The 27,535-nt window shown below is 47.2% G+C and overlaps 1 protein-coding gene across 1 annotated transcript in view; it reads left to right on the plus strand.

Annotated features, from left to right (window-relative positions):
- The window catches only part of LOC140388578 (inactive dipeptidyl peptidase 10-like), a 1,987,526-nt gene that overhangs the window by 1,719,978 nt on the left and 240,013 nt on the right, over positions 1-27,535 (plus strand). Inside the window, exon 8 of the mRNA XM_072473003.1 lies at positions 23,820-23,940. Coding sequence (XP_072329104.1) covers positions 23,820-23,940 — 121 coding nt within the window. The remainder of the gene's footprint in view (positions 1-23,819; positions 23,941-27,535) is intronic.

A 27,535-nucleotide genomic window follows, 5' to 3' on the forward strand; every position in this document is an offset into this window, starting at 1 on the left:
TGTTTTTAAGATTATAAAAACTTTCCCCCAATGTCAAGTTATGCCCCCCCTCCCCCCCACACTATCCACACAACATGGTTCCTCATGGCCTTATTCCAAGCTTTGTCATTTCCATGCCATTGACCCACAACACCTCCAGAACCTTAGATTGTACAGTGGAATGTGTAAAAAGCAGCTTTGGAAAACATAGTCCATTGCTAATTTTCTCATCTGTTTGAACAAAACAGAAGACAAGCTAATATAAGTGCCAATCATCCAGGCCCTTTAAATTATCACAAACCGCAAACCCTGGAAACCACTTAACATGTGTAAAGAAACATTGTGAAATTAACAACAGAGATCAAATAGCCTCGGCTGTCCATCAAACAATGTTTCCTCTATGGAGCAACTGTTTCAGCAAACTGAATGATTGGCTGGGCTCTCATTCAAGCCTTATTCTGTAAACTTTTCTAAGAGCCTAGGCAGCTGTTATGGTGCTAGAACACCTGCTCCCCACAGGGAACGTTGTTTAAATGACTGCTCAGGCTCTTTATTCAATTTCACAATGTTCATTTACACAAGTTGGATGGTTTCATAGAACAGAGACCATACAGTGCAGAAGGAGGCCATTTGGCCCATCGAGTCTGCACCGACCCATTTAAGCCCTCATTTCCACCCTATCCCCGTAACCCAATAACTCCTCTTAACCGTTTTGGACACTAAGGGCAATTTACCATGGCCAATCCACCTAACCTGCCGACTTTGGATTGTGGGAGGAAACCAACGCTGACACGGGGAGAACGTGCAGACCCCTCACAGACAGTGACCCAGCAGGGAACCGAACCTGGACCCTGGCGCTGTGAAGCCACAGTGCTATTCTCTTGTGCTACCGTGCTGCCCTTTCAGGGGCTTGTGGTTTGTGTATTTTGATGTTTTAAAGGACCTGGAGGATTGACACTTTTATTAGCTTGCAATGAAGAATTTTTTCCAAACAGATGTGAAAGTTATGAATAGAGTACTTATTTGCAAGGCTTTTTGCTGCATCTACCAATATGCATTCAAAGGTTCATCGGTCCTAGAAAGTGCAGAGTGAATGTTGGACATGCAGGTGTCATAATTTGCTGTGAGAGCTTCAGGGGCAATAGGTGTTGTGCGGAATGATTGAGCTGGGCATAAGGAGCGTACAGGGCCATAGGAGGTGGATGGAGGTATAAGGTGGCATGGATGGGGCATGTGGAGTGTTTGAAGGGAGAGGGGTAAGGAATAGGGGGCTTATGTATTTTTATTTTAACTTGGACAAAATTCCATCACACTGAGGCGGGCCTTTTAATAGCCCACATTCATACCGTGTAGCCGTTTCTGCACTTCTTCTGGTTTGGCTAGCCCAACTCCAGCCTCTACCCGCTCCCCTGAAGTGGAGATTTGCGGGCAGTTCCTTCGAAGGTAGGTAGGCCAAGCCAAACATTGTCGATTCCAGCTACCCACCTTGAGGATGAAAGTCCAGGCTATTGTTCTTCTCTTTGCAGAGTAGTGTAGGAACAGAACTTCAAACCACGAACCAATCCTCTGCCATGACACCAACCCTTTTTGATCGGTTAAGAGTCAATGATAAACATAATTTGGCTCCTCGGGGTAATTCAGTGCTACAGAGGAGGCCCACGACTTAAATGCCAGAAATCCAATGATACTGTGGCTCACAGTGACAGCAGTATGTACTATCTACAAGGAACAACTCATGAAGACTCTGTCAGAGTGTGGGTGGAGCTGAGCTCTGGTTCTGCTTTTTAGTTTCACTTTGAGAAAAGCTTGGGTGTGTCTCTGTCTTTTTGGTTTCGTTTAGCAGTGTGTTGCAGCTGAAGTCAGACAAAGCAGCTGTACTGTTGATCTCTCTGCCATGAAGGACTATCTCTTGATCATTTGGTGAATTCAGAAATTTAAATGTTTTCAGTATTGAATGTAAACCCTGATGTGCTTCTATTTAAAGTTGTTAAGTCTTTTGAATGTTAAGAGGACAGCTTAAAGGATTACTTAGTGTTGTATTCTTTGGGGGTTATCTTTGAATTAATGGTTGCTAAGATAGTCACTGTTTGTTTTAAAAAGGTTAACTTGAGTTCATAGAATAAACATTGTTTTGTTTTAAAGAATACTTTTCCATTTCTGAAGTCCACGCATGTAGAGTGGGCCCTGTGCTCCCCATACCACAATCTATTAAAAGTTGTGGGTCAGGTGAACTCCATGATACATTTTGGGGTTCTCTAAACCCTGACCCATTACAGCTCTTCTGACAGTACATTCCAAACTCACAACCTCTATCACTTAGAAGGACAAGGGTAGCAGATCAATAGGAACATCACCACCTGCAGCTTCCAAACCATGCACCATCCAAACTTGGAAATATAACACCATTCCTTCACTGTCACTAGGTCACTCCGTTCCTAACAGCACTGTGGGTTATGTACACCACATCATAGAATTTACAGTGCAGAAGGGGGCCATTCAGCCCATCGTGTCTGCACCGGCCCTTACAAAGAGCACCCTACTGAAGCCCACCGACCGCCCTGACACCGGCAATCGGCGCTGGCGCGTTCGGCGTGGTGCCGGTCACGCGGCCGCTCCACCGATTCTCCGGCCCGGATGGGCCGAGCATCCACACCTGGTCGCAACTGGTGGAAACTCTGCGCGCAGGGTCGGGGGGGGTGGCCTGTGGGGGGGGGGGCCTTCGACGCCGGGGGGGGCCTCCGATGGGGCCTGGCCCGCGATCGGGGCCCACCAATCGGCGGGCCGGCCTCTCGCTCCCTGGACCTATTTTCTTCTGCGCCCGCCCCTGAACCCCCGCGCCACGCTGTGTCGGGGCTGGCGTGTTGAGGGAGACCACCACGCATGTGTGGGTTGGCACCGGCGCCACTGCGCATGCGCGGATCCCGCGGCGCACAGTTTGCGCCGGGATGGGAGGCTGGAGCAGCGTGAACCACTCCAGCACCATGCTGGCCCCCTGTAGGGGCGAGAATCGGTACTCCCAGCGGCCCATTCACGCCGTTGTGAAACACAACGGCGTTTCCGATGGCTTGGACACTCTGTCGCCGAATGGGAGAATCCCACCTCATGAATCTACCCTATCCCTGTAACCCAGTAACCCCCCACTTAACATTTTTTGGACACGAAGTGCAATTTAGCATGGCCAATCCACCTAACTTGCACATCTTTGGACTGTGGGAGGAAACTGGAGCACCCAGAGGAAACCCACTCACACACGGGGAGAACGGGCAGACTCTGCACAGACAGTGACCCAGCCGGGAATCGAACCATGGACCCTGGAGCTGTGAAGCAACTGTGCTAACCACTATGCTACCATGCTGCCCACATGGACTTCAGGGGTTCAAGAAGGCAGCTCGCCATCATCTTCTCAAGGGGAAATTAGGGATGGGAAATAAATGCTTGTATATCTGGCAATGCCCACATTCCATGAATGTATAAGTTAAAAAATAAATAAATACAGCCATATCCACTGGAGCAGTAAGAAGAGAGGTGGAAGTGGTCATTTTCAGTGACTTTCATTCTACCTCTAACTTCAGTATTATGCTGCTGCTGTAGATTTAGGGCACAATTCTCATAGAGTCATACAGTACAGAAAAGGCCCTTCAGCCATTTTGTCTTTGCCCATCAAAAGCAACCATTAAATTATTCTAATTTAATTTCTCAGCACTTGGCCATAACCTTATATGCCTTGGGACCACATGTACAGATCCAAATAGTTCTTGAAATAATATGAAAGTCTTTGCCTCCACCATCCTTTCAGGCAGTGAGTTCCACACTCCGACCACCCTCCGAGTAAAAATGTTTTTCCTCACATCCCCTCTAAATCTCCTGCACCTTACCATAAATCGATGCCCCTTGGTCATTGACCCCTCCACCAAGGGAACAAGTTTCTTCCTGTCTACTCTATCTATGCCCCTCATAATTTTATACATCTTAATCATGTCCCCCCTCAGTCTCCTCTGTTCCAAGCAAAACAATCCAACTCTATCCAATCTCTCTTCATAATTAAAACTCTGCAGCCCAGGCAACATCCTGATTAATCTTCTCTGCACCCTTTCAAGTGCTATCACATCCCACTTATAATGTGGATTCCAGAACTGCACACAATACTGTAGCTGTGGCCTAACCAATGTTTTATACAGTTCCAGCATAATCTCCTTCTCTTCAAATCTATGCCTCAGCTAATAAAGGCAAGTATACCATATGCCTTCTTAACTACTGTAACCACAGTACCTTAAGTGATGGGTGTACATGTACACCAAGGAGGGAGATGGAGAACCTAGTGGAGTGGTGTAATGACAACAATCGCTCCCTTAATGTCAGCAAAACTAAGGAGCTGGTCATTGACTTCAGGAAGTGAAATATCATACACACTCCTATCTGCATCAATGGTGCCGATGTGGAGGTGGTTGAGATCTTCAAATTTCTAGGTGTGCCCATCACCAACAATCTGTCCTGGTCCACCCACGTTGATGGTACGAACAAGAAAGCACAACAGAGCCTATACGTCCTCAAGAAACAAAAGGAAATTCGGCATGTCCAGATTGACTGTTACTAATTTTTAAATATGCACCATAGAAAGCATCCTATCTGGCTGCATCACAGCCTGGTATGGCAACTGCTCGGATCAAGACTGTAAGAAACCACAGAGTTGTGAACATAGCCCAGTCCATCACGTGAAACCACCTCCCATCCATTGACTCTGTGTATACCTCCTGCTGCCTTGGGATAATCAAATATATTGCATAAAGCATAATCAAATTATTCTCTCTTCCAACTTCTTCCATCGAGCAGGAAATACAAAATTCTGAGAACACGCACTTAACAGGTTCAAAAACAGCTTCTTTCTCGCTATTTCCAGACTCCTGAGGGACCCTCTTTATGGACTGAACTGATCTCTTCACACATCTTCTCTACTGAGTAGTACTACACTCTGTATGCTTCACCTGATGCCTCTGTCTATGTATTTACATTATATGTATTTGTGTTTGTCCTATGTTTTTTCATTTATGGAACACTCTGTCTGGACTGTACGCAGAACATACTTTTCACTGTACCTCAATACACATGACAATAAATCAAATCCAATCCAATTGGAAATTATTTCCTCCATCAATAACCTGGGATACATTTCATCCTGCCCTGGAAATTTGTCACCTCTCAAACCTGCCAAACCGCTCAAAGCCTCTCTGTCTGTATTAATCTCTTTAATTGTATTAGAGTCCCTCTTCCTGATTTCTATGCCCACACTGTCTCTCTCATGAGTGAACACTGACACAAAGTATTCATTTAGAACCAAACTTATATCCTCTGGCTCCACACACAAATTACCACTGTCATCCTTAATGGCCCTACTCTTTCCTTAGTTATCCTTTTACCCCTAATGCACTTGTAGAAAAATTAGGATTTTCCTTTATTTTACCTGCCAGTATCATTTCATGATCTCTTTTTGCTCGCCCAATTTCCTTTTTAAGTTCCCTTTTGCACATTCTGTATGCCTCTAAAACTTCTGCTATTTTAAGCCCTCGATATCTGCCATAAGCCTCCCCTTTTTCTTTTTATCCAAAGCTGTATATCCCTTGTGGTAATCATCACTGTTGTACATATTAGAAGATGTGTGGTAAGACCATGTACTACAGGTACGGGGGTAGTCCCTGCCTGCTGGCTCCGCCCAGTAGGCGGAGTATAAATATGTGTGCTCCCTATACAGCAGCCATTTCGCCAGCTGCTGTAGGAGCCCACACATCTTAGAGTAATAAAGCCTCAGTTGTATTCAACTCTCGGCTCTGTGCAATTGATCCCTTGATATTCAGGATTCACTAGATTTGTTGGGCTCTCGCTTTTTCTTGATTGGAACATGTTGGCCCTGTAGTCTCCCTATTTTTTTCTTGAATATGTCCCACTGTTCTGTCACAGATTTGTCGAACAGTGTCTGCTCCCAGTCCACTTTAGCCAAATCATATCTGATCTTATTAAAATCGACCTTTCCCCAGTTTTATGCAAAAAAGTGACATTTAGGGCAAGTTGGCAGATGTTTCCACCAGCTTTTTCGGTGAGATCCAGACCTGGATTCACCCACACTAGGGTGTGATCTAACCAAAAAAAAAAAAGAGTCAGTTCTGGGTGGGCATCGAGGGGTTGTTCCCAGTACTGCATGCAGCGCCAACGATCCCGCTATCTAACAGCACTCCTTTCTATTGGTGGCCTAGCGGTGAATGCTACCCCTGAGGCTGGGCTCAGTCTTATTTCATGCACTGACCTGCACTGAGGATCTCCGCTCGCTTGAACTCCCCAGTTCAGGAGGAGATCGGGCGCAAATTTTTAATGGCACCCCGATCTCTCAACACCCTGACTCGACACCCGGAGCCCCCGATGCCCCAACTCACCTCCAAGGGTGTCCTTGGGTCCCCTCCACACCTCACACAGGCAGGACAGCCCTTGGCCCAATCCCTAGCATGGGCACAATGCCTGCCTGGCACCACTAACCTGGCAGTGTCCCTGGCAGCCTAGAAGTGTCACCTGGGCACTCTGGCAGTGCAAGGTTGGCACTACCATAGTCCCAGATGGCACTGCCAGGGTGCAAGTGCCAAGGTGTTCAGGTGGCACCAGAAGTACCAGAGTGCCACCCCACCCAGAGGCCAACCACCCGGGGGCCTGCAATCCCCTGGGAGACCACCCAAGTGCCGCCATGCCTGGTCCCCATGTGTGGGGACCAGTACTGAATAGCACTCGCTTAAGGTCTCGGAGGAAAAGGAATTAGATCCCTAAGCCTCAGGTAGATCAGGAAAGCAAATATTGGATTGAGACTAGCCTGTTCACTCTAATATGCAGATTTGCCAAATACTAATCTCACCCAGAATGGGCGGGTCCAGATTGCGACATCTCGTGAGATGCCGTTATATCTCGTGAGCCGGCTAAATCCCGGAAGAGGCCTCTCCCGACATTTACCAGTCATATTGCTCCCCCCTCCATTTCGGGTGCGCCGTAGCTGGTAGATAGCGCCCTTAGTCACTTTATTTTTAGCTTGGGGATTTCTGCCTCGTCTAATCCACACTTAGAGAGCTTTTCAGCAGTGGGGAGCTGAACTAGCAGGCGAGACCGGTTCCTCAGAGATCGGGGCACTATTTTGAAAGCATACCTTGAACTCGAAGTGAGCTTGAGGGTCCCCCACACCCACACACTCCCCAAATACGGACAATGCCATCCCCCGCAGACATAGCGTTATCCCCCCCTCCTAGGTGAGTACTGAGGACTGTTCTCTTTCAAGCCCCCCCAACCCCCTTTCAGGAACCCCTTTCACTTCCCCCACATTTATGAAGCTCTGTTATATCCCACTTTCATGGGCATGGCCCTCCTCAGACCATGACCCTTGGCAGTGCCAAGGTGCCAGGGAGTGCCCTGCTCTGTCCCTGACCACCTTGGGGGTCTAATGCCTTCCAAGATTCCTAGAGTGGCCATCATGCCAGGTCTCCGCTTGTGGAGACGAGTATTAATCAGCGCGCGGGTGAGACCTCGTCGCTGCGGCTGGTGACTCCCGGGTACCGGGGAAAGTTCAACCTCAACTAGGCTACGTATATTTCAATGAGCCTTAGTATCACTATCACTGTTTTGCTGGTGCAATGGGTTACTGGAAAACAACGAGACCAGTTACTTGCTGTCATTTAAATGCAGTGGGTGATCACGGGGTAAGCAGTCAAATCCCTACTTTGTGTGGGGGATACAGTAGAGAAAGGGAAATGGAGAAAGCCTCAATTTAAGAGTGGCAATGCAATAATAAGTCTGCTGTGCTGCTGAAAAGCAAGTGGTTTACCAAAGGAAATGCAGTCCAATATCAGTGAAAAATGAGGATTATGAAACTTGGAGCTACTTAGCCATAAATCTACCTAATCAGGCTACATTCTGCCTGTTTGTACTAAATGATGACATGTAAAAATGTTACCTATGCTTGTTTGTGTGTTCTGAAGAACATTCATTCTCTCTAACAGGTTATGTATCTCAGACTAGCAGTGAAATGAAGATGAATAATATTAGCTTAATCGCATGGGGGGGAAAATCCAGTATTAATCTTATTTTTTGAAATGTTGGTAAATTCATGGATTCCAAAAGTATTAATTGTAAAGGTATGTAATTCAAACCAGCGATCATCGAATTTATGTTGTCTGATTCAGGTGATTTGCTGTTTACTCGTAAATCATGTTTCTCCTTTAGTGTTCCATTATCGGAATGATTATATGCTATGGGTGACAGATGTATTGAACATTTGGAAAAACAAATCAGTGCAATAGCACTCGTAATGTTATAAAGAATGATACCATGCAGTGAACGCATTGAAGTGAAGTTAAATATCAAGGAATTTTACACACGACAGTGCAGCTATAATTATGGTGATGAAAAATTTTGCAGTGAAGCACTTATCAGTATTTTAGTGTTGTGAATCATACCAGACAACACAGCATAAGGGAAAACAATTGTAGTTGTTGAAGACCAATCATCTCAATCCAGGATATTGTCACAGGAGTTCTTCAGTGTAGTGGGGTTCAGTGTGGTGACCTGAGCTCAACTATCTTCAACTGCTTCATGAATGATCTTCCCTCCAACGTAATGTCAGGATTAGTAATGAGAGGAAAAGGAACAGCAGGATCAAGGGTATCAGTATCACATTTTGGTCGCCAAGTCATACAAATGTTACTGTTTTTAAAAAAATCTTATTTCTCATATTTATAAACAATTGTGTAAACATATACACATCACATTTTTCTTACCCACATTAATATACCTTATTGCACTGAGAGGTTTATTTTGTCTTTCATTTAATTGACCCTCTATACATTTCACTATCCTCTGGATCGGTCTATAGTCCCCCCTCCCCCTTGGCTTCAGCTGTGTTTTGCTTTTACTTGACCCCCCCCCCCCCTCCCTCCTCTTCACTTCATTTGTGATCTCCAACCCCCACCCACCCCCACCCCCGGGGTTGCGTAGTCCTTTGGTTCCTCCTCGATCTTGTTTTTTTTATTCTTAACTTACTCCTCGTTGCTGGCCTCAAACAGGTTTTGGAACAGGCCGAGAAACTGCCCCCATGTATCCAGGAAGCCTTCCTGTGACCCTCGGATGGCATTCATAATCTTCTCCAGGTGGAGAAATTTCGAGAGGTCAGTGAGCCAGTCTGCAGCTGGGGGTGCTGCTGATCGTCAGCCGAGCAGGATTCTCTGGCGTGCGATTAGGGAAGCGAAAGCAAGGGCGTTAGCCCCCTTCCCCATGTCTGGTTCTGGCTGCTCCGATACCCCGAAGATTGCCACTATCAGACATGGCATCACCCTCACCTCCACAACCTTGGAGATTGACTCGGAGAAGGCTGTCCAGAACCCACCAAGTTTGGGACAAGCCCGGAACATGTGGGTGTGGTTGGCTGGGCCCCTCTGGCACCGTTCCCATTTATCCTCAACCTCCGGGAAGAACCTGCTCATTCGGGTTCTGGTCAGCTGCGCTCTGTGCACCACTTTGAGCTGCATTAGGCTGAGCCTTGCACAGGAGGAGGTGGAGTTAGCCCTGCTCAGTGCTTCGCTACAGAGTCCCCACCCTACCTCTGTCCCCAGTTCATCCTCCCATTTTTGTCTGGTCTCGTCCAGTGGTGTTCGACCTCCATCCAGTAATTGTCCGTATATTTTCCCACATAACCTCCCCCTTCTTGCTGCTTGTGCCTATCAGGTCCTCTAGTAGTGTGGTTTCTGGGGCCCCGGGGTATACTACTGTCACTTTGCGGAGGAAGTGTTTTATGTGGAGGTGTCTCATTCCCTGTCCTTTTGCTAGTTTCCACTTCCTCGTCAGTTCGTCCAGTGTTGCCAGTCTGTGCCCTACATAGACGTCCCCGACCGTCAGTGTGACCCCGTCCCGCCTCCATCTTTTGAAGGTGGTATCTAGCATGGCTGGGGGGAATCTGTGATTGCCGCAGATGGGCGCCATGGGGGACATTTTCGTTATCCCAAAGTGTTGTCCGTTTGGGTTCACGTTCTCAGTGTGGCTGCTACCACTGGTCTCGTTTTGTATCTTGTTGAGAGGGATGGGAGTGCTACTGTAGCGAGGGCCCAGAGGGTCGTTCCTTTACAGGAGGCCTCCTCCGTTTGTACCCAATCTGTGCTGGGTTCTTGTATTGATCCCCTCACTCTTTCTGCCGTTGCTGCCCAGTGGTAGTATTTTTTTCTTTTCTTTTTAAATTTAGAGTAGCCAATTCTTTTTCTTTTCCATTAAGGGGCAATTTAGCATGGCCAATCCCCCTAACCAGGAGATCTTTGGGTTGTGGGGGTGAAGCTCATGCAGACATGGGGAGAATGTGCAAACCCCACACGGACTGTGATCCAGGACCGGGATTCGAACCCAGGTCCTCAGGGCCGCAGTCCCAGTGCCAACCTCAGGAAACTAAGGACATTTGGCATGTCCACATTGACTCTTACCAACTTTTACAGATGCACCATAGAAAGCATCCTATCGGGCTGCATCACAGCCTGGTATGGTAACTGCTCGGCCCAGGACCGCAGGAAACTTCAGAGAGTCGTGAACACCGCCCAGTCCATCACACGAACCTGCCTCCCATCCATTGACTCCATCTACACCTCCCGCTGCCTGGGGAAAGCGGGCAGTATAATCAAAGATCCCTCCCACCCGGCTTACTCACTCTTCCAACTTCTTCCATCGGGCAGGAGATACAGAAGTCTGAGAACACGCACGAACAGACTCAAAAACAGCTTCTTCCCCACTGTTACCAGACTCCTAAATGACCCTCTTATGGACTGACTTCATTAACACTACACCCTGTATGCTTCATCCGATGCCAGTGCTTATGTAGTTACATTGTATATGTTGTGTTGCCCTATTATGTATTTTCTTTTATTCCCTTTTCTTCTCATGTACTTAATGATCTGTTGAGCTGCTCGCAGAAAAATACTTTTCACTGTACCTCGGTACACGTGACAATAAACAAATCCAATCCAATCCAACATGCCACGTACCCAGTGGTAGTATTGTAGGTTTGGTAAAGTCAAACCCCCGTTGATTTTCCTTCTTTGCAGTGGCGGTTTGGAAATTCTCGGGTTCTTGCCCTCCCCCCCACACAAACGCCATGATTAGACTGTCTATATTTTGGAAAAAATGCCTTGGGGATGTTGATCGGAATAGATCTAAACAGGGAGAGGAACCTTGGCAGTACATTCATCTTGATCGTCTGCACTCTCCCCGCCAGAGAGAGTGGGAGTGAGTCCCACATTTGAAGGTCCTTTTTTACTTCCTCCACCTGGTCAGGTTCCACTTGTGGATCTGTGTCCAGTCTCTGGCTATTTGGATCCCCAGGTAACGGAATCTATTCTGGGCCATTTTAAATGGGAGCCCCTCCAACTCTGCCCCTCCCCCATTTAGATTCACTGGGAATGCCTCACCTTTGCCCAGGTTAGGTTTGTAGCCCGAAAAGGTTCCAAACTCTTTTAGGATTTGCAGTATTGCCTTTAGTCCCTCCTGTGGCTTCGAGACATAGAGGAGCAGGTCATCGGCATAGAGTGAATCTCTGTCTCCTCTCCGGATTCCCTTCCAGCTTTTAGCATCGCGCAGGGGTTTGATGGCTAGCGCGAACAAGAGTCGGGACAGGAGGCAGCCTTGTCTTGATCCTCTCTGTAGCTGGAAATATCCAGAGCTGGTGGTGATAGTTCGGACACTCGCTTTGGGAGCGTTGTACAGGAGGCTCACCCAGGCGGTGAATCCCGCTCCTAGCCCAAACCATTCCAGTCCTCGAGGAGGTAGTTCCATTCGACTCTGTCGAAGGCCTTTTTTTGCGTCCAGCGAGACTATCACCTCTGGTGTTCTCTCCCCGGGGTGGGGGGTGATATGTTACTGTTTGACAATTGAGGATAAGTCAATTGTGCCCAGGTATGTCATGTGCACAAAAAGCAGGACCAATCCAACCTGGCCAATTACTGCCCCATCAGTCTACTTTTGATCAACAGTGAAGTGATGGAAAGAGTCATCAACAGTGTTATCAAGTGGCGTTTGTTCAGTGACATTCAGTTTGGGTTCCACCAGAGCGACTCAGCTCATTACAACTTTGGTTCAAACACGGACAAAAGAGCAGAGTGTCAGAGGTGAGAGTGACTGCCCTTGACATTAAGGCAGCATTTAACTAAGAGTGGCATCAAGAAGCCCTTGCAAAACAGGAGTCAATGGGAATTGGGGGTAAACCCTCCGATGGTTGGAGTCATACCTGGCACAGATGGTCGTGGTATTTGGACGCCAATCACCTCACTGCCAAGACATCACTGCAGAAGATACTCCGGGAGTGTCGTATGCCCAACCCTCTTCAGCTGTTTCATCAATGACCTTGGTTTCATCACAAGGTCAGAAGTGGGGAAGTTCACTGATTGTTGCACAGTGCTCAGCATTATTCCTGACTCCTCAGATACTGAAGCAGTGCATATCCAAAAACAGCAAGATATGAACAATATCCAGGCCTAGGCCAACAACATTCACCCCACACAAATGCCCATGAATGGCCATCCCCATGGGAGTACTAACCATTGCCTTTTGGCATTCAATGACATTACCATCACTAAATCCCCCACTATCAACAACCTCAGGGTTACCATTAACCAGAAACTGAATTGGACTGGCCATATAAATACTGTGGCTACAAGAACAGGTCAGAGGCTGGGAATCCTGTGGTGAGAAACTCACCTCCTGACTCCTTAAAGTCTGTCCACAATCTACAAGGCACAAGTCATCCATTCCGTGGAATATTCTCTACTTGCCAGGTGAATACGGCTCCAACAACACTCAGAAAGCTTGACACCATTCAGGAAGAAGTAGCCCACTTGATTTGTACCCTAACAACAAACATTCACTCCTTCCACCACCGATGCACAGTGGCACTAGTAGATACCATCTACAAGCTGCACTGAAGGAACTCACCAAGCCTCCTTCAACAGTACCTTCCAAATCCACGACCTTGGCCACACAAAAGACAAGACTAGCAGGTATATGGGAACACCACCACCTGGAATTTCCTGTCCAAACCGCAGACCAACCTGACTTGAAAATATATCACCATTCCTTCACTATCACTGGGTCAAAATCCTGGAAGTCCCTCCCTAACAGCACCAACATCACATGGGCTTCAGTGGTTGGAGAAGGCAGCTCACCACCACCTTCACAAGGGCAATTAGGAATGGGCAATAAGTGTTGGCCTAGCCAGTGAGGCCCACATCCTTTGAATTAATTTTTTAAAATATAAAAATAAACATTGTAAACTAAAGGTATGCCTATTACTCCACAGGTAGACAGCAATTTATATCTGCCCATGAAACAATATACCTGTAATGTTCTTGTCGGATGGCCTGATTTATATTACAAGAACACTTTAAGCTAAAGGTATAAATGATTTATTAACATTAACTGTGGGTAAACAACATTCAAAACAACAGATGAATAACATTAAGATCATGCACAAGTAACCTCTCTCAGCAGCTTCCTCCAGCCAGTTTGAGGGGTCACCTGACTCTAACATTCACTTATATACTAGTGAGACTCCTAGTGGTCAGTTGGTGAATTACAACACAATCATGATATAACCACAACACCTTCTTTCAATAATAGGTTCAAGACAAAAGATTATGGGTGGAATTTAGAGGGCCTATTCGCCGCAGGCGCAAATCCGGTTATGGCTCTTAAATCTCCCGAGAGGGCCATAAAATAGGATTTTGCGCCGGTGAGATCTCGGTTTGCGATCTCCCTTCTCCCAGCTGGTGACGTGATCAGGTTTCTGGATGTGAACATGATTTCCATTAACTTTGATAAATTTAAATATTCTTAAATGGCTGTCGCCGTAACGTCCACCCATGCTGGATCCCCCCCCCCGACCCCTGGCGGCATGATGTCATACTGGTGCAAATCCCTGCTGGTTTTCTAAAACGAGAACCACAGAGTAGATTCAGAAAGAATGTTCCCAATAGTGAGGGAGTCCAGAACTCGGGTCATAGTTTGAGGATAAGGGGTAAACCTTTTAGGACTGAGATGAGGAGAAATTTCTTCACCCTGAGAGTGATAAATCTGTGGAATTCGCTACCACAGAAAGTAGTTGAGGCCAAAACATTGTGTAATCTCAAGAAGAAACTACAGCTCCGCCTTCAGCACCATAATCCCAGCCAAACTCATATCAAAACTCCAAAACTTAGGACTTGGCTCCTCCCTCTGCAACTGGATCATCGACTTTCTAACCCACAGACCACTATCAGTAAGAATAAGCAACAACACCTCCTCCACAATCATCCTCAATACAGGGGCCCCTCAAGGCTGCATACTTTGCCCCTACTATACTCCCTGTACACACATGACTGCATGGCAAAATTTGGTTCCAACTCCATCTACAAGTTTGCTGACGATACGACCATAGTGGGCCGGATCTCGAATAAGGACGAGTCAGAATACAGGAGGGAGATTGAGAACCTAGTGGAGTGGTGCAGCGACAATAATCTCTCCCTCAATGCCAGCAAAACTAAAGAGCTGGTCATTGACTTCAGGAAGCAAAGTACTGTACACACCCCTGTCAGCATCAACGGGGCCGAGGTGGAGATGGTTAGCAGTTTCAAATTCCTAAGGGTACACATCTCCAAAAGTCTGTCCTGGTCGACCTACGTCGATGCTACCACCAAGAAAGCTCAACAGCGCCTATAATTCCTCAGGAAACTAAGGAAATCCGGCATGTCCACATTAACTCTGACCAACATTTACAGATGCACCATAGAAAGTATCCTATCTATAGGGGGAATACTGGAGCTGCTTCGGGTGTTCGGGCCTTTCTCAGGGTACAAATTAAATCTAGATAAGAGTGAATATTTTGTGATATCTCGGCCAGGGGTGGGCTCCATTCCGTAAGGCAGGGACTCACTTTAGATACCTGGGGGTGCAGGTTGCTCGAGATTGGCGGGGGGGGGGGTGGCCTGCGGGCCTGCGTAGGTACAACATTTCTAGTTTGGTGGGGAGGGTGAAAGCTGATCTGGCAAGGTGGGATGGTCTCCCTCTGTCATTGGCGGGTCGGGTACAGGCGGTCAAAATGAATGTGCTGCCGCGATTCCTGTTTATTTTTTGATGCCTGCCAATTTTCCTGCCAAAGGCTTTTTTAGAGAGATTGAAGGGATGATTACCTCGTTCATATGAGGAAGGAAGGTGGCCAGTATTAAAAAGGTGCTACTGCAAAGAGGAAGGCAGGCAGGGGGTTTGGGTCTTCCGAACCTGATGTATTATTACTAGGCGGTGAATGTGGAGAAGGTACGGAGCTGGGTCAGAGGGGTTGACTCCCAATGGGTCAGAATAGAGGAGATTGTGGGTAGGGAGTCGGGATTGAAGGCGCTAGAGACAGTGCCGCTCCCGACGGTCCCAGGAAGATAATCAGGGAATCCGGTAGTAGTAGCTTCGTTGAGAATTTGGAGGCAGTTTCGACAGCACTTCGGGTTGGGGGCAGGGTCAAGGGAAATGCCGACTCGGGGGTACCATAGATTTGAGCCAGGGAAGTGGGATGGAAATTTTCGGAGATGGGAGGAAAAAGGAATTAGGACACTAAAAGATTTATTTCTTGGGTATCGTTTTGCAAGATAGAAGCAGCTTGGAGCGAAGTATGAGCTGGAGCAGGGGGAAATATTTAGATACATGCAGCTTTGAGACTTTGCCAGAAAGGAGATACAGAGCTTCCCAGTAGAGACGGCTTCCACATTGCTGGAGGAGGTGCTGACGACAGGGGGACTGGAGAAGGAGGTATTATCGGCGTTTTACGGGGCTATTTTGGAGGAGGAGATGGTGCCGCTAAAAGGGATCAAGGCAAAGTGGGAGGAAGAATTGGGAGAGGGTATGGAGGAGAGGTTCTGATGTGAGGTGCTCCGGAGGGTGAACGCCCCCACCTCGTCTGTGAGGTTGGGGCTGATACAGCTGAAGGTGGTGTATAGAGTGCACCTCACAAGGGCGAGGACGAGCCGGCTCTTTGAGGCGGTAGAAGATGTGTGTGAACGTTGCAGGGGAGGCCCCGCTAATCACGTTCATATGTTTTGGTCCTGTCCAAAGCTGGAAGATTATGGAAGGAGGTGTTTAGGGTAATCTCTAAAGTGGTGCACGTGAAACTGGACTCAGGCCCTCGGGAGGCCATATTCGGGGTGTCGGACCAGCCGGGGTTGGAAACGGGCGCGGAGGCAGATGTTGTAGCCTTCGCCTCATTGATCGCCCGCAGGCAGATCCTGTTAGGGTGGAGATCAACCTCTCCACCCTGTGCCCTGGCGTGGTGGGGGGACCTGCTGGAATTCTTAACGCATGAAAAGGTTAAATTTGAACTGAGGGGAAGGATGGAGGGGTTCTACAATTCATGGGCGTTATTCATTATGCACTTTCGAGAATTGGATTACATCGAACATTAGAGGGTTTGGGGGCCGGGAGGGTTGGGGGGAGGGGGACTGTATGTGTTAATGGTGACTATGGGTGTGATTGCTTTTTGTCATTTGTTTATGTGAACATGCGGGCCAATGTCTGGGGTTTGGTGGGAGGATGGGATTGTTGTTATTGATATGCGGATTGACATTACATTTGTTACTGATTATTGTTTATTGTTGGGTATCAATTTGGGGGAAAATGTGAAAACGGAGGAGAATAAAAAATATTTTTTAGAAAGATGGCATCCTATCTGGCTGCATCACAGCCTGGTATGGCAACTGCTCGGCCCAAGACCGCAAGAAACTTCAGAGAGTCGTGAACACAGCAAAGTCCATCACACAAACCTGCCCATCCATTGACTCCATTTACACCACCCACTGCCTGGGGAAATCAGGCAGCATAATCAAAGACCCCTCCCACTCGGCTTACTCACTCTTCCAATCCTTCCATCGGGCAGGAGATACAGAAGTCTGAGAACACGCACGAACAGACTCAAAAACAGCTTCTTCCCCACTGTCACCAGACTCCTAAATGACCCTCTTATGGACTGACCTCATTAACACTACACCCTGTATGCTTCATCCGATGCTGGTGTTATGTAGTTACATTGTGTACGTTGCATTGTCCTATTATGTATTTTCTTTTATTTCATCAGTTGAGATGCTCGCAGAAAAATACTTTTCACTGTACCTTGGCACACGTGACAATAAACAAAATCCAATCCAAATTTGGCACAGCTCTTGAGGCTGAAGGGTTCAAGGGGAATGTGGGAAAGGCGGGATCAGGGTATTGAACTTGATGATCAGCCATGATAATAATGAATGGTGGAGTAGACTCAAAGGGCTGAATAAACTCTTCCTGCTTCTATTTTCTCTGTTCCTATGGTCATGCCGGGGGCGCGGAGATAACTATAGACCTCGGGTGGTGAGGCAGTGCCCTGGCATTGTCGTCTGCCACACTGACATTGCCAACCTATCACTGCTGGGGCGGGCCCTCTGGGGAGTCCGATTGGGGGGCCTTATGTTTTTTGATGGGGGTTGGAATGTGCATGCATTGGGGTGCCAGGGGCTGGTGACTGTGGAGGAGGGTGGGGGCAGTGCCAGTGAAGGGGGGTTGTTCTGGTGTGGGCAAAGGGGTGGGGGGGAGGGTTGGGATTTTGGTCGGGTCACCTCAATGCTTGCACGATGTGGAGAGAGGCAAGGGAGAGTAGCAAGGGTGATGAGGCGAGGGGCTGCCCCAATCTTTGCATAGTGGAGAGGTGGGGGTCGTCCTTCTGCATTTGGGAATTGGGGGGTGTTCTTCTTGTCCTACAGGGCTTCCTGATCTACATGGTGGAGTGATCGTGGCCTTTATTGTAACTTTGAGATCAGGCGATCTCAGAATCCCGGCTTTACCATTGTGTTTAGGCCCTGACCCCAGCTGGCTGTGTGATATTCGGGAGCACTTTTTAATAAATAAATAATCTTTATTGGCACAAGTAGGCTTTCATTAACACTGTAATGAAGTTACTGTGAAAAGCCCCTAGTCGGCACATTCCGGCGCCTGTTCGGGTACACTGAGGGAGAATTCCGAATTCTCAGCTGGTACTGGAATTGAACCCTTGCTGCTAGCCTTGTTCTGTATGACAAACCAGCTGTCTAGCCTACTGAGCTAAACCAGCACTTTGAAATTGCAGAGTGCTGTTTAGTCAGACGAGGAAAGGGACCTGTGAAGCCAGCGAGTTTCACACAGATTTTCCCACTTAATCCAGCACTCTGCAATTTTGAGAAAAGTCCACCTTCTGTTATTGACTCTCCTAGATTTTTTGTATTTGATAATAATGCTGTGATTGTGTGGGGACTGTGGTTAGAACTTATAAAGCAACATTTGCAATTATGACATGACCACCAGAAGTCTCAAAGCGGTTTATTTTTGCAATGTAGTCACTGTTGTAATGTAGAAAGCCGAGAAGTCAATTTACCCACAACATTGTAAGATTCAGAGAGTAACTCAAGATCGGTGGAGGGACATAATAAGAAGAAACAGTTACAATGCTTTCAATTTAGTTTTTCTTCGAGTAAATTCAGGCTCAAACATTTATACATACAAATTCCCTCAATCGCTTTTTGTTTCCCAGATATGTTGGCTGAAACCTTAATTAAGAATAGCTCTATGCAAAAAGCAAAATCACAGAGCTTCCTGGATTTATACAAACAAGACACTGGCTCAGGTTTATGTCAAAAGATTTAGCTGTGCCATGACAAAAGCTCATTCACTGTTATCCCTATTAATGATGTGGAGATGCCGGCGTTGGACTGGGGTGAGCACAGTACGAAGTCTTACAACACCAGGTTAAAGTCCAACAGGTTTGTTTCGATGTCACTAGCTTTCGGAGCGCTGCTCCTTCCTCAGGTGAATGAAGAGGTATGTTCCAGAAACATATATATAGACAGATTAAAAGATGCCAGACAATGCTTGGAATGCGAGCATTAGCAGGTGATTAAATCTTTACAGATCCAGAGATGGGGTAACCCCAGGTTAAAGAGGTGTGAATTGTATCAAGCCAGGACTGTTGGTAGGATTTCGCAGGCCACATGGTGGGGGATGAATGTAATGCGACATGGGGCAGCACGGTAGCATTGTGGATAGCACAATTGCTTCACAGCTCCAGGGTCCCAGGTTCGATTCCGGCTTGGGTCACTGTCTGTGCGGAGTCTGCACATCCTCCCCGTGTGTGCGTGGGTTTCCTCCGGGTGCTCCGGTTTCCTCCCACAGTCCAAAGATGTGCAGGTTAGGTGGATTGGCCATGATAAATTGCCTTTAGTGTCCAAAATTGCCCTTAGTGTTGGGTGGGGTTACTGGGTTATGGGGATAGGGTGGCGGTGTGGACCTTGGGTAGGGTGCTCTTTCCAAGAGCCGGTGCAGACTCGATGGACCGAATGGCCTCCTTCTGCACTGCAAATTCTATGAAATGAATCCAGTACCTGGGATTCATGTCGCATTACAATCATCCCCCACCATCTGGCCTGCGAAATCCTACCAACTGTCCTGGCTTGATACAATTCACACCTCTTTAACCTGGGGTGACCCCATCTCTGGATCTGTAAAGATTTAATCACCTGCTAATGGTCGCATTCCAAGCATTGTTTGGCATCTTTGAATTTGTCTATATATGTGTTTCTGGAACATACCTCTTCATTCACCTGAGGAAGGAGCAGCGCTCCGAAAGCTAGTGACATCGAAACAAACCTGTTGGACTTTAACCTGATCCCTATTAATGGCAGTGTATTTGTGGTTGTTTCTAACACCTGCTATCAGTATAGATTTGTGGAGTTTACTAAAACTGAACCAAAGTGTCTTCAATTTAATTGCACCTAAAACGTTTTAGACCCATGCTTAGAGGGACGAAATAGCTGGAATGACTTTCACAGCTGTGCATGATAATGGAGAGGAAAAGGAGCAGTAGAGAAAGAGACTCTCGGAGTGAAACATTATTGCTTATGACAGTCCACTTGCTATTACCTCTGTTAATGATGCCAGCAGTTGTTTTCTGCCAGTTTTTAGCATACTGGCATTGGAAAGTGAATGGCGCGGGAAATTTGCGCAGAAATTCTTTTCAGTAAGGTTGGTGCAGATTATGGCAAAATGTATAATTATGATTAAGGCTACTCAAGGCCAATGCATCAATAAAGGGTTTCATTTCCTATATATTCCATAGATATACATAAAGATTAACATTTGCTGAACTATGCTTTTCATAACGACTTTTTGACAATCTCCATTTTAAATATGTGTCGGATTTGGTGAGGCCTCCAAAATTATATATATCATTAAATTATATTTGTAATAATCATAAAATTTACAGTGCAGAAGGAGGCCATTCAGCCCATCGAGTCTGCACCGGCCCTTGGAAAGAGCACCCCACAGATAAGTTACCTGGACATCAGTATGTAAACATTGTTAAGCATTCTAGTTGTTCTAGTTGTGTATTCAATATCTATTGAAAATGTTTCTATTTTCTTAAAAATTAAATGTGGAGAATCCTATGCCGAGTAACTTGCCTCCTGATTCTCCAAAGCCTGTCCACCATCTACAAGACACAAGTGTGATGGAATACATTCCATTTGCCTGGATCAGTGCAGCTCCAACAACACTCAACACCATCCAGGACAAAGCAGCCCACTTGATTAGTACCCCTTCCACAAACATTCACTCCCACCACCACTGATGAACAGTGGCAGCAGTGTGTACTATCTACACGATGCGCTGCAGGGACTTAACAAAGCTCCTTAGGCAGCACCTTCCAAACCCATAACCACAAAAGCAGGGGATACTTGGGAACACCACCACCTGGAGGTTCGCCTCCAAGTCACACCACCATCCTGACTTGGAAATATATCACCGTTCCTCTATCGCTGGGTTAAAATCCTGGAACTCCCTCCCTAACAGCATTGTGTGTGTACCCACAGCTCAGGGACTACAGGAGTTCAAGAAGCTGCCCACCACAACCTTCTCAAGGGCAACTAGGGATTGGTAATAAATGCTGGCCCAGCCAATGACACCCACATCCCGTAACTGAAAAAAAAATTAAACATCTGGGGCGGAATTCTCCGGCCCCCGCCGGATCGGAGAGTCGGTGCAGCACCGCGCAAATCGAGCCACGCCGCCCCGACGCCGGGACGCAATTCTCTGCAGTGCGGAGAATCGGCGCCGGCGCGGCGCCGGTTGGAGTATGTGCCAACTCTCTGGCCCTGGGCCAGCCTGGGCTGGCGCGTCGATTCTCCAGCCCAAACGGGCCGAGCGGCCGTCATCAAAAAGCCAAGTCCCGCCGGCGCCGTTCTAACATCCTCTGAGCCAGCGGGACCTCGGCGTTGAAGAGTCCGAAGGTGGCATGTGGGGGGGGGGGGGTGGGGGTCCGATCCCGGGGGGGGCCTCCGTAGTGGCCTGGCCCGCGATCGTAGCCCACCGATCGGCGGGCCAGCCTCTGTGCCCCCCGGCCTCCTTTCCTCCGTGCCGGCTCCTGTAGCCCTGCGCCATTTGGCGTCGGGGCCGCAGCGGGGAAGAAGGCCACTGCGCATGCGCTAATTGGCGCCGTCCCAACTGCGCATGTGCAGACCCCGCGGCGCCTAGTTCAGGCCGGGATCAGCAGCTGGGGCAGCGAAGGCCGCTCCAGCGCCGTCCTAGCCCCCTGTGGGCCGCAGAATGGGGTCCCGGAACGGGTGCCGACGCCGGAGAAAAACACACCCGATTTTACTCCGCCGTCGGCACTTAGCCACCCGTTGGGAGAATCCCGCCCTTGATTCTATTTTTATCAGTTGACTTTGGTTTAGGTTAGTCTAGACATGAATATATATGTATATATATAGACACCTATTTGCTTTTGTATTGATAGAGATATAGGTGCATAGATAAAGATAAATATATTATATATGAAAGTTATTAATTACACTACATTTATCATTAAGCAACTATTATTAATTTTATGCAAGTTTATATATTAAATATAAAGAGATATTAATTACTCTTGACTTTGAACATTTTCGTTATGTGAAAAAACTAAATGAGCAGATTACATTATGAAATATACAAAATTTGATTTTAATCCATGTCTAATAAAATAATTCACCTATTAAATTGTAAGCCAGTCCTAAGCACATTATTTCTTCATTCTGGGCCTTGTGTGCCATTAATCTTTATTGAAGGAAACACTAAAATTGAATAACTTGGACTATCTGCAATTATTAATTTTACAATTATATATTTTTCATTCCAGGCAAATGCATTTTTATATATCATTAATTCATAATTCATAATGAACTAAATACACCAACTATCATTACACACTGTTGACTCAATTGTTATAATAATCTTAAATGTGTCAAATGCACTGGTGTTAAGTAGAGGTAAATTGTTATTCTTGGATCAGTGCTAGACTTTAACATTGAAATGTATGTTTTTCAGAAAATAATTGGAATTGTGCCAATATTTTAATCATTTAGATGCATAGTCAGACAGAGCACAAAATAATTAATCTATTGGATGATTCAGTTATAAAAGTTTTTTTTATTCATTAGATGTGGGCATTGCTGGCCGGGCAGCATGTGTTGCGCATCCTTGAGAGCAGTTAAGAGTTAACCACATTGGTGTGAGTCTGGAGACCCATGTAGTTCTCCAGATGGTTTCTTCACAACAATCAGCAATGGTTTCATGGTCACCAGATTTTTTAAATTGAATTCAAATTGCACCATCATCCCTCGTGGGATTCGAACCCATTCTCTGAATTACAAGTCCAGGGACAATATCACTACGCCACTGCCTCACCCTTATAATTACTTCACTTGTTACAAAGAATATTCTTCCAATGTAGTAGAACAATTATAAGCTATACTCATGTAATGATAAAATCTAACCAATGACACAATGAGTGGTGTAGAAAATTATTATTCATTGTTTCCAAAGCAAGAGGATCTCAAGTTTCCTGTACTCACAAGTTAAACTATTTATCACTTTCTGCCAAATTAGTAATTGCATTGACATAACAGCCTTGTGCAGTAAAACAATCAAATACATACTTGTTTTAATTATTATAAATGGTGGCAGTCAAGACTCCAGGGAACCCAACATCAGACAATACGGCATCATTATGGGCGGCACAACGGTTAGCACGGCTGCCTCACAATGCAGGGATTTGGGTTTAATTCCGGCTTTGGGTCACTGTTTGTGTGGAGTTTGTATGTTCTCCCCGTGCAGCACGGTAGCACAGTGATTAGCACAGTTGCTTCACAGCTCCAGGTTCGATTCCGGGCTTGGGTCACTGGCTGTGCGGAGACTGCATGTTCTCCCCATGTCTGCGTGGGTTTCCTCCGGGTGCTCCGGTTTCCTCCCACAGTCCAAAGATGTGCAGGTTAGGTGGATTGGCTATGCTAAATTGCCCTTAGTGTCCAAAAAGGTTAGGTGGGGTTACTGATTTACGGGGATAGGTTGGAAGTGTGGGCTTAAGTGGGGTGCACTTTCCAGGGGCTGGTGCAGACTCGATGGGCCGAATGGCCTCCTTCTGCACTGTAAATTCTCTGATCTATGAGGTTAGGTTACAGGGATAGGGCGGAGTGAAAGGGATAGGGACATGAGTAAATGCAGACTCAATGGGCCAAATGGACTCCTTCTGCATTGTAGGGATTCTATGATTATTTTTGGCTTAATAGGACCTCAGAAGCATTTTACAAAGAGAAGCCGACCTTAACTATTTTTAGAAAATGTGCGTTCCGAGTACACGTGAAGCATTCCGGGTAGAGGTACAACCCTGAGATCAATAGATACACTGTAAACTTTGAAATTTCAGTTCATTCAGTAAGTATATGTTCCCTTGTTTTAAATCCTAGGTCTATATTTTTGAAAATAACATCTATTACCAGACTGAAGTAAAGAGTAGTGCTCTGCGCCTTACCTCATCGGGGAAAGAGGGGATAATCTACAATGGCATTGCAGACTGGTTATATGAAGGTAGGAGGCATCAAGTTTATTGCAACAAAATGTCTGAAGTAAAATTCAAAACAAACAAAGTCATGATAAAACATTTTCCATTCCATGTAGTGCAAACTGTACTTTTTGTTTGTACAGTAGCTGATGTTCTGAAAATGCCATCATCAAAATAAACACAAATGGCATTGCTTATATTTGAAATAATATTACCCTTAATATAGTTGGTGCAATTCTTGGAAAAAACGTTCTCAGTGTGGTTTACAGCAGGAAATGAAGTGAAATTCTTGTTGGATGGTGCGGTGCTATCCAGGTCACAATCCACCACATTTACAGTAGCACAGTAGTTAGCACTGTTGCTTCGCAGCACCTGGGTCCCAGGTTCGATTCCCGGCTTGTGCCACTGTCTGTGCGGGTCTACACGTTCTCCCCGTGTTTGCATGGGCTTCCTCCGGGTGCTCTGGTTTCCTCCCACAAGTCCCGAATGACGTGCTGTTAGGTAATTTGGACATTCTGAATTCTCCCTCAGTGTGAACTTTAGTGCATTTTTGTTGGGTTTGCCATAGAGCCCAGATAATTTTCACTGCAGTTGTTCTGAGATGAATTCTGAGGAGCAAACTGATGCTGGCATAAGTGCTGTAGCTTGCATTCTTGGGCACTTTAGACTTTCTGGTCTTCTGAGGAACTGTGAAATGAAATGAAATGAAAATCGCTTATTGTCACAAGTAGGCTTCATAATGAAGTTACTGTGAAAAGCCCCTAGTCGTCAAAAGTCGCCACATTCCGGCGCCTGTTCGGGGAGGCTGTTACGGGACTCGAACCGTGCTGCTGGTCTGCCTTGGTCTGCTTTCAAAACCAGCGATTTAGTCCAGTGCTAAACAGCCCCTGTCTGCTCTAATCGGCATAGCAACCCCAAAATGGCTGCCATCCGCTTTTACCACTAGAGCTAAACAGGCATTTCCCACCTCCTGGAGATGGTCAGCGTCTCTAATTGTCAGTCACACTCATGACCTGGCCAATTAAGCTATTTACATTTAGAAACATCCACATTATTTAAATGTATCCAGGTATTGTGTCCCTGACCTGCACTGATAACACAGTCCTATGACTGTAATTTTTGAGTGATTATTTTGGCAACGTTGTAGACATTTTGATGACCTGACCGATTGAAGAAAAGTGCCTTTAATGCTTGTGAAATCAACATAATTTTAATTCTAAAATATAAGCAAAACACTCTGGATGTTGGAAATCTGAAATAAAATGGGAAATTGCTGAAAAAACTCAGACAGCCCGGCATCATCTGTGGGGAGAGAAACAGAGTTAATGCTTTGAATCCAATAAATCTTGTCTTCCAGAGGCTGGCAGGAGAAAGCCAACTCATTGTGCAGCATGGGCATTTTTCTGTTGAGTTTCATTCTCCTCCCCTTCAACTTCTTCCTCCTCTCTCAGCTGCTGCTCCTGCTCTTTCCCTGAAGGGTTGTCTGATTCAAGGGTCTCACTGTCCTCAAGATCCACACCTCCCTGCTCAGCCACAGTATGGAGAGCACAGCACACCATCATAATGGCCAAAACCTTTGCAGGAGAGTATGACAAGGTGCACTTGAACAGTCCAGACACCTGAGGCGGGATTCTCCCACAATCGGCGGGGTGGCCCACCGCCGGCGCCAAGAACGACGCGACCCACTCCGGCGTCGGGCCACCAGGAAGTTGTGGACTCCTCCGCACATCCGGGGGCTAGGCCGGTGCCAGAGGGGTTATCGGCGCGCCAACCGGCGCCGAAAGGCTGCCGTGTTCTTGCGCATGCGCAGGGGGTTTCTTTTCTGGGCCGGCCATGGCGGGGCCCTCCAGAGGCCGGCGTGGAAGGAAGGAGTGCCCCTACTGCACAGGCCCACCCGCAGATCGGTGGGCCCCGATCGCGGGCCAGGCCACCATGTGGGCCCCCCCAGAGCCGGATCGTCCCGCGCACCCCCCCCCTCCCCGAGAACTCCAGTAGATGGCCTACCAGCCAGGCCCACCGTGTGGGTCCATGTCTGTTTCACGCCGGTGGGACTGGCCGAAAACGGGCGGCCACTCGGCCTATCAGGGCCCGGAGAATTGCCAGGGGTGTCGCTGCCAACGGCCCCCGACCGACGCAGCGTGATCCCCGCCCGAAAATTGGTGCCGGAGAATACGGCAGCCGGCGGTGGAGCGGCGGGGCGGGATTCCCGCCTCACCCCGGCATTTCTCCGAACCGGCCGGCCGGGGGGGAGGGGGGGGGGGGTCGTAGAATCCCACCCCTGAATCACAACTTGATATATCCAAAAGCCCACTCAATATTAATACCGAAGCCGGGTAGCTTTGTCTAAAAAGCAGTTTTACATTTGTGGGCAGCACGGTAGCACAGTGGGTAGCATTGTGGCTTCAAGCTCCAGGGGTCCCGGTTCGATTCCCGGCTTGGATTACTGTCTGTGTGGAGTCTGCATGTTCTCCCCATGTCTGCGTGGGTTTCCTCTGGGTGCTCCAGTTTCCTCCGACAAGTCCCGAAAGATGTGCTGTTAGGTAATTTGGACATTCTGAATTCTCCCTCTGTGTACTCGAACAGGTGCCGGAATATGGCGACTAGGGGATTTTCACAGTAACTTCATTGCAGTGTTAATGTAAGCCTACTCGTGACAATAAAGATTACTTCATTACTTTATTGTACCACCATTGCACTCATGCCCGGGTCTCCAATAGAGGGGTGAATAACCAACTCCCCTGGAGTCCATTGCTGCACAGCAGGATTTGGAGTGGCGATCTGCAGCAGCCTGGATGGACGGAAAATAAAGGAGTCATGGCTGGGCAAGCTACACCAGAAGAGCAAGAACACTTGGCAGGAGCCTTTATTGTTGTCACAGACCAGCTGAGCATTGAATGAGTGGAAGTTGATTGCTTCATGAATCTGAGTGGACTGTAGCTAGGTGCCCTGATGGCCACATGGTGCCATCAATGATGGCCTGCACCTGGGGGAATCAAGAACTAGCAGCACAACTAATGCCCTCTGCTCCTGTGAAGCTGTGTCTGTCATGAAATTAATGTACTGCTCAGCACTGAAAAAAAGGGCATCAGTGACCTGGAAGGTGTAGCGGTGTGCAGCAGTTTGAGATTTCATCAAGGTATGCAGCTCATCTTTGGAAGGAGCCAGGGCATGGCAAACAGTGCAGCAAGGTGCAAGTTCTTCGGCTAAGGTTGCATGTCCATGATCATCTGCATGAAGAGTTGTACACATGGATCTTCGTATCTCCAGGTAGCACCATCTTTGTAGAGAGTATTGCGTCCTGTCCCTCTTTTCTCTCAAATGCCCTCCTATTGCTATGGGGTTCCACCTTTCCCACAAATGGTGTTGCCCCTCATTACCACTAGTCCCAAGATCTAACAGGCATGCCCCCATTTCCAGCTGTAGATTCCATCCAATTATCCTTGGCAGGCTTCCTCCTCCTCTTCTTCCCCCAAGATGTCAGGAAGGGGTGATGACCCTGCTCAATGCCTGACTGCTGTGTCTCCATTCTCCTTGCCACCTGACAAGTGTGAAGGCCACCTCCTTACCAAACTCAAAGGCAGCTTTGCCCCACTGACCATTTTATGGGGCTGGCCTGATGTC

The sequence above is a fragment of the Scyliorhinus torazame genome, chromosome 2 (assembly GCF_047496885.1).
Source record: "Scyliorhinus torazame isolate Kashiwa2021f chromosome 2, sScyTor2.1, whole genome shotgun sequence".
Classification (NCBI taxonomy): Eukaryota; Metazoa; Chordata; class Chondrichthyes; order Carcharhiniformes; family Scyliorhinidae; genus Scyliorhinus; species Scyliorhinus torazame.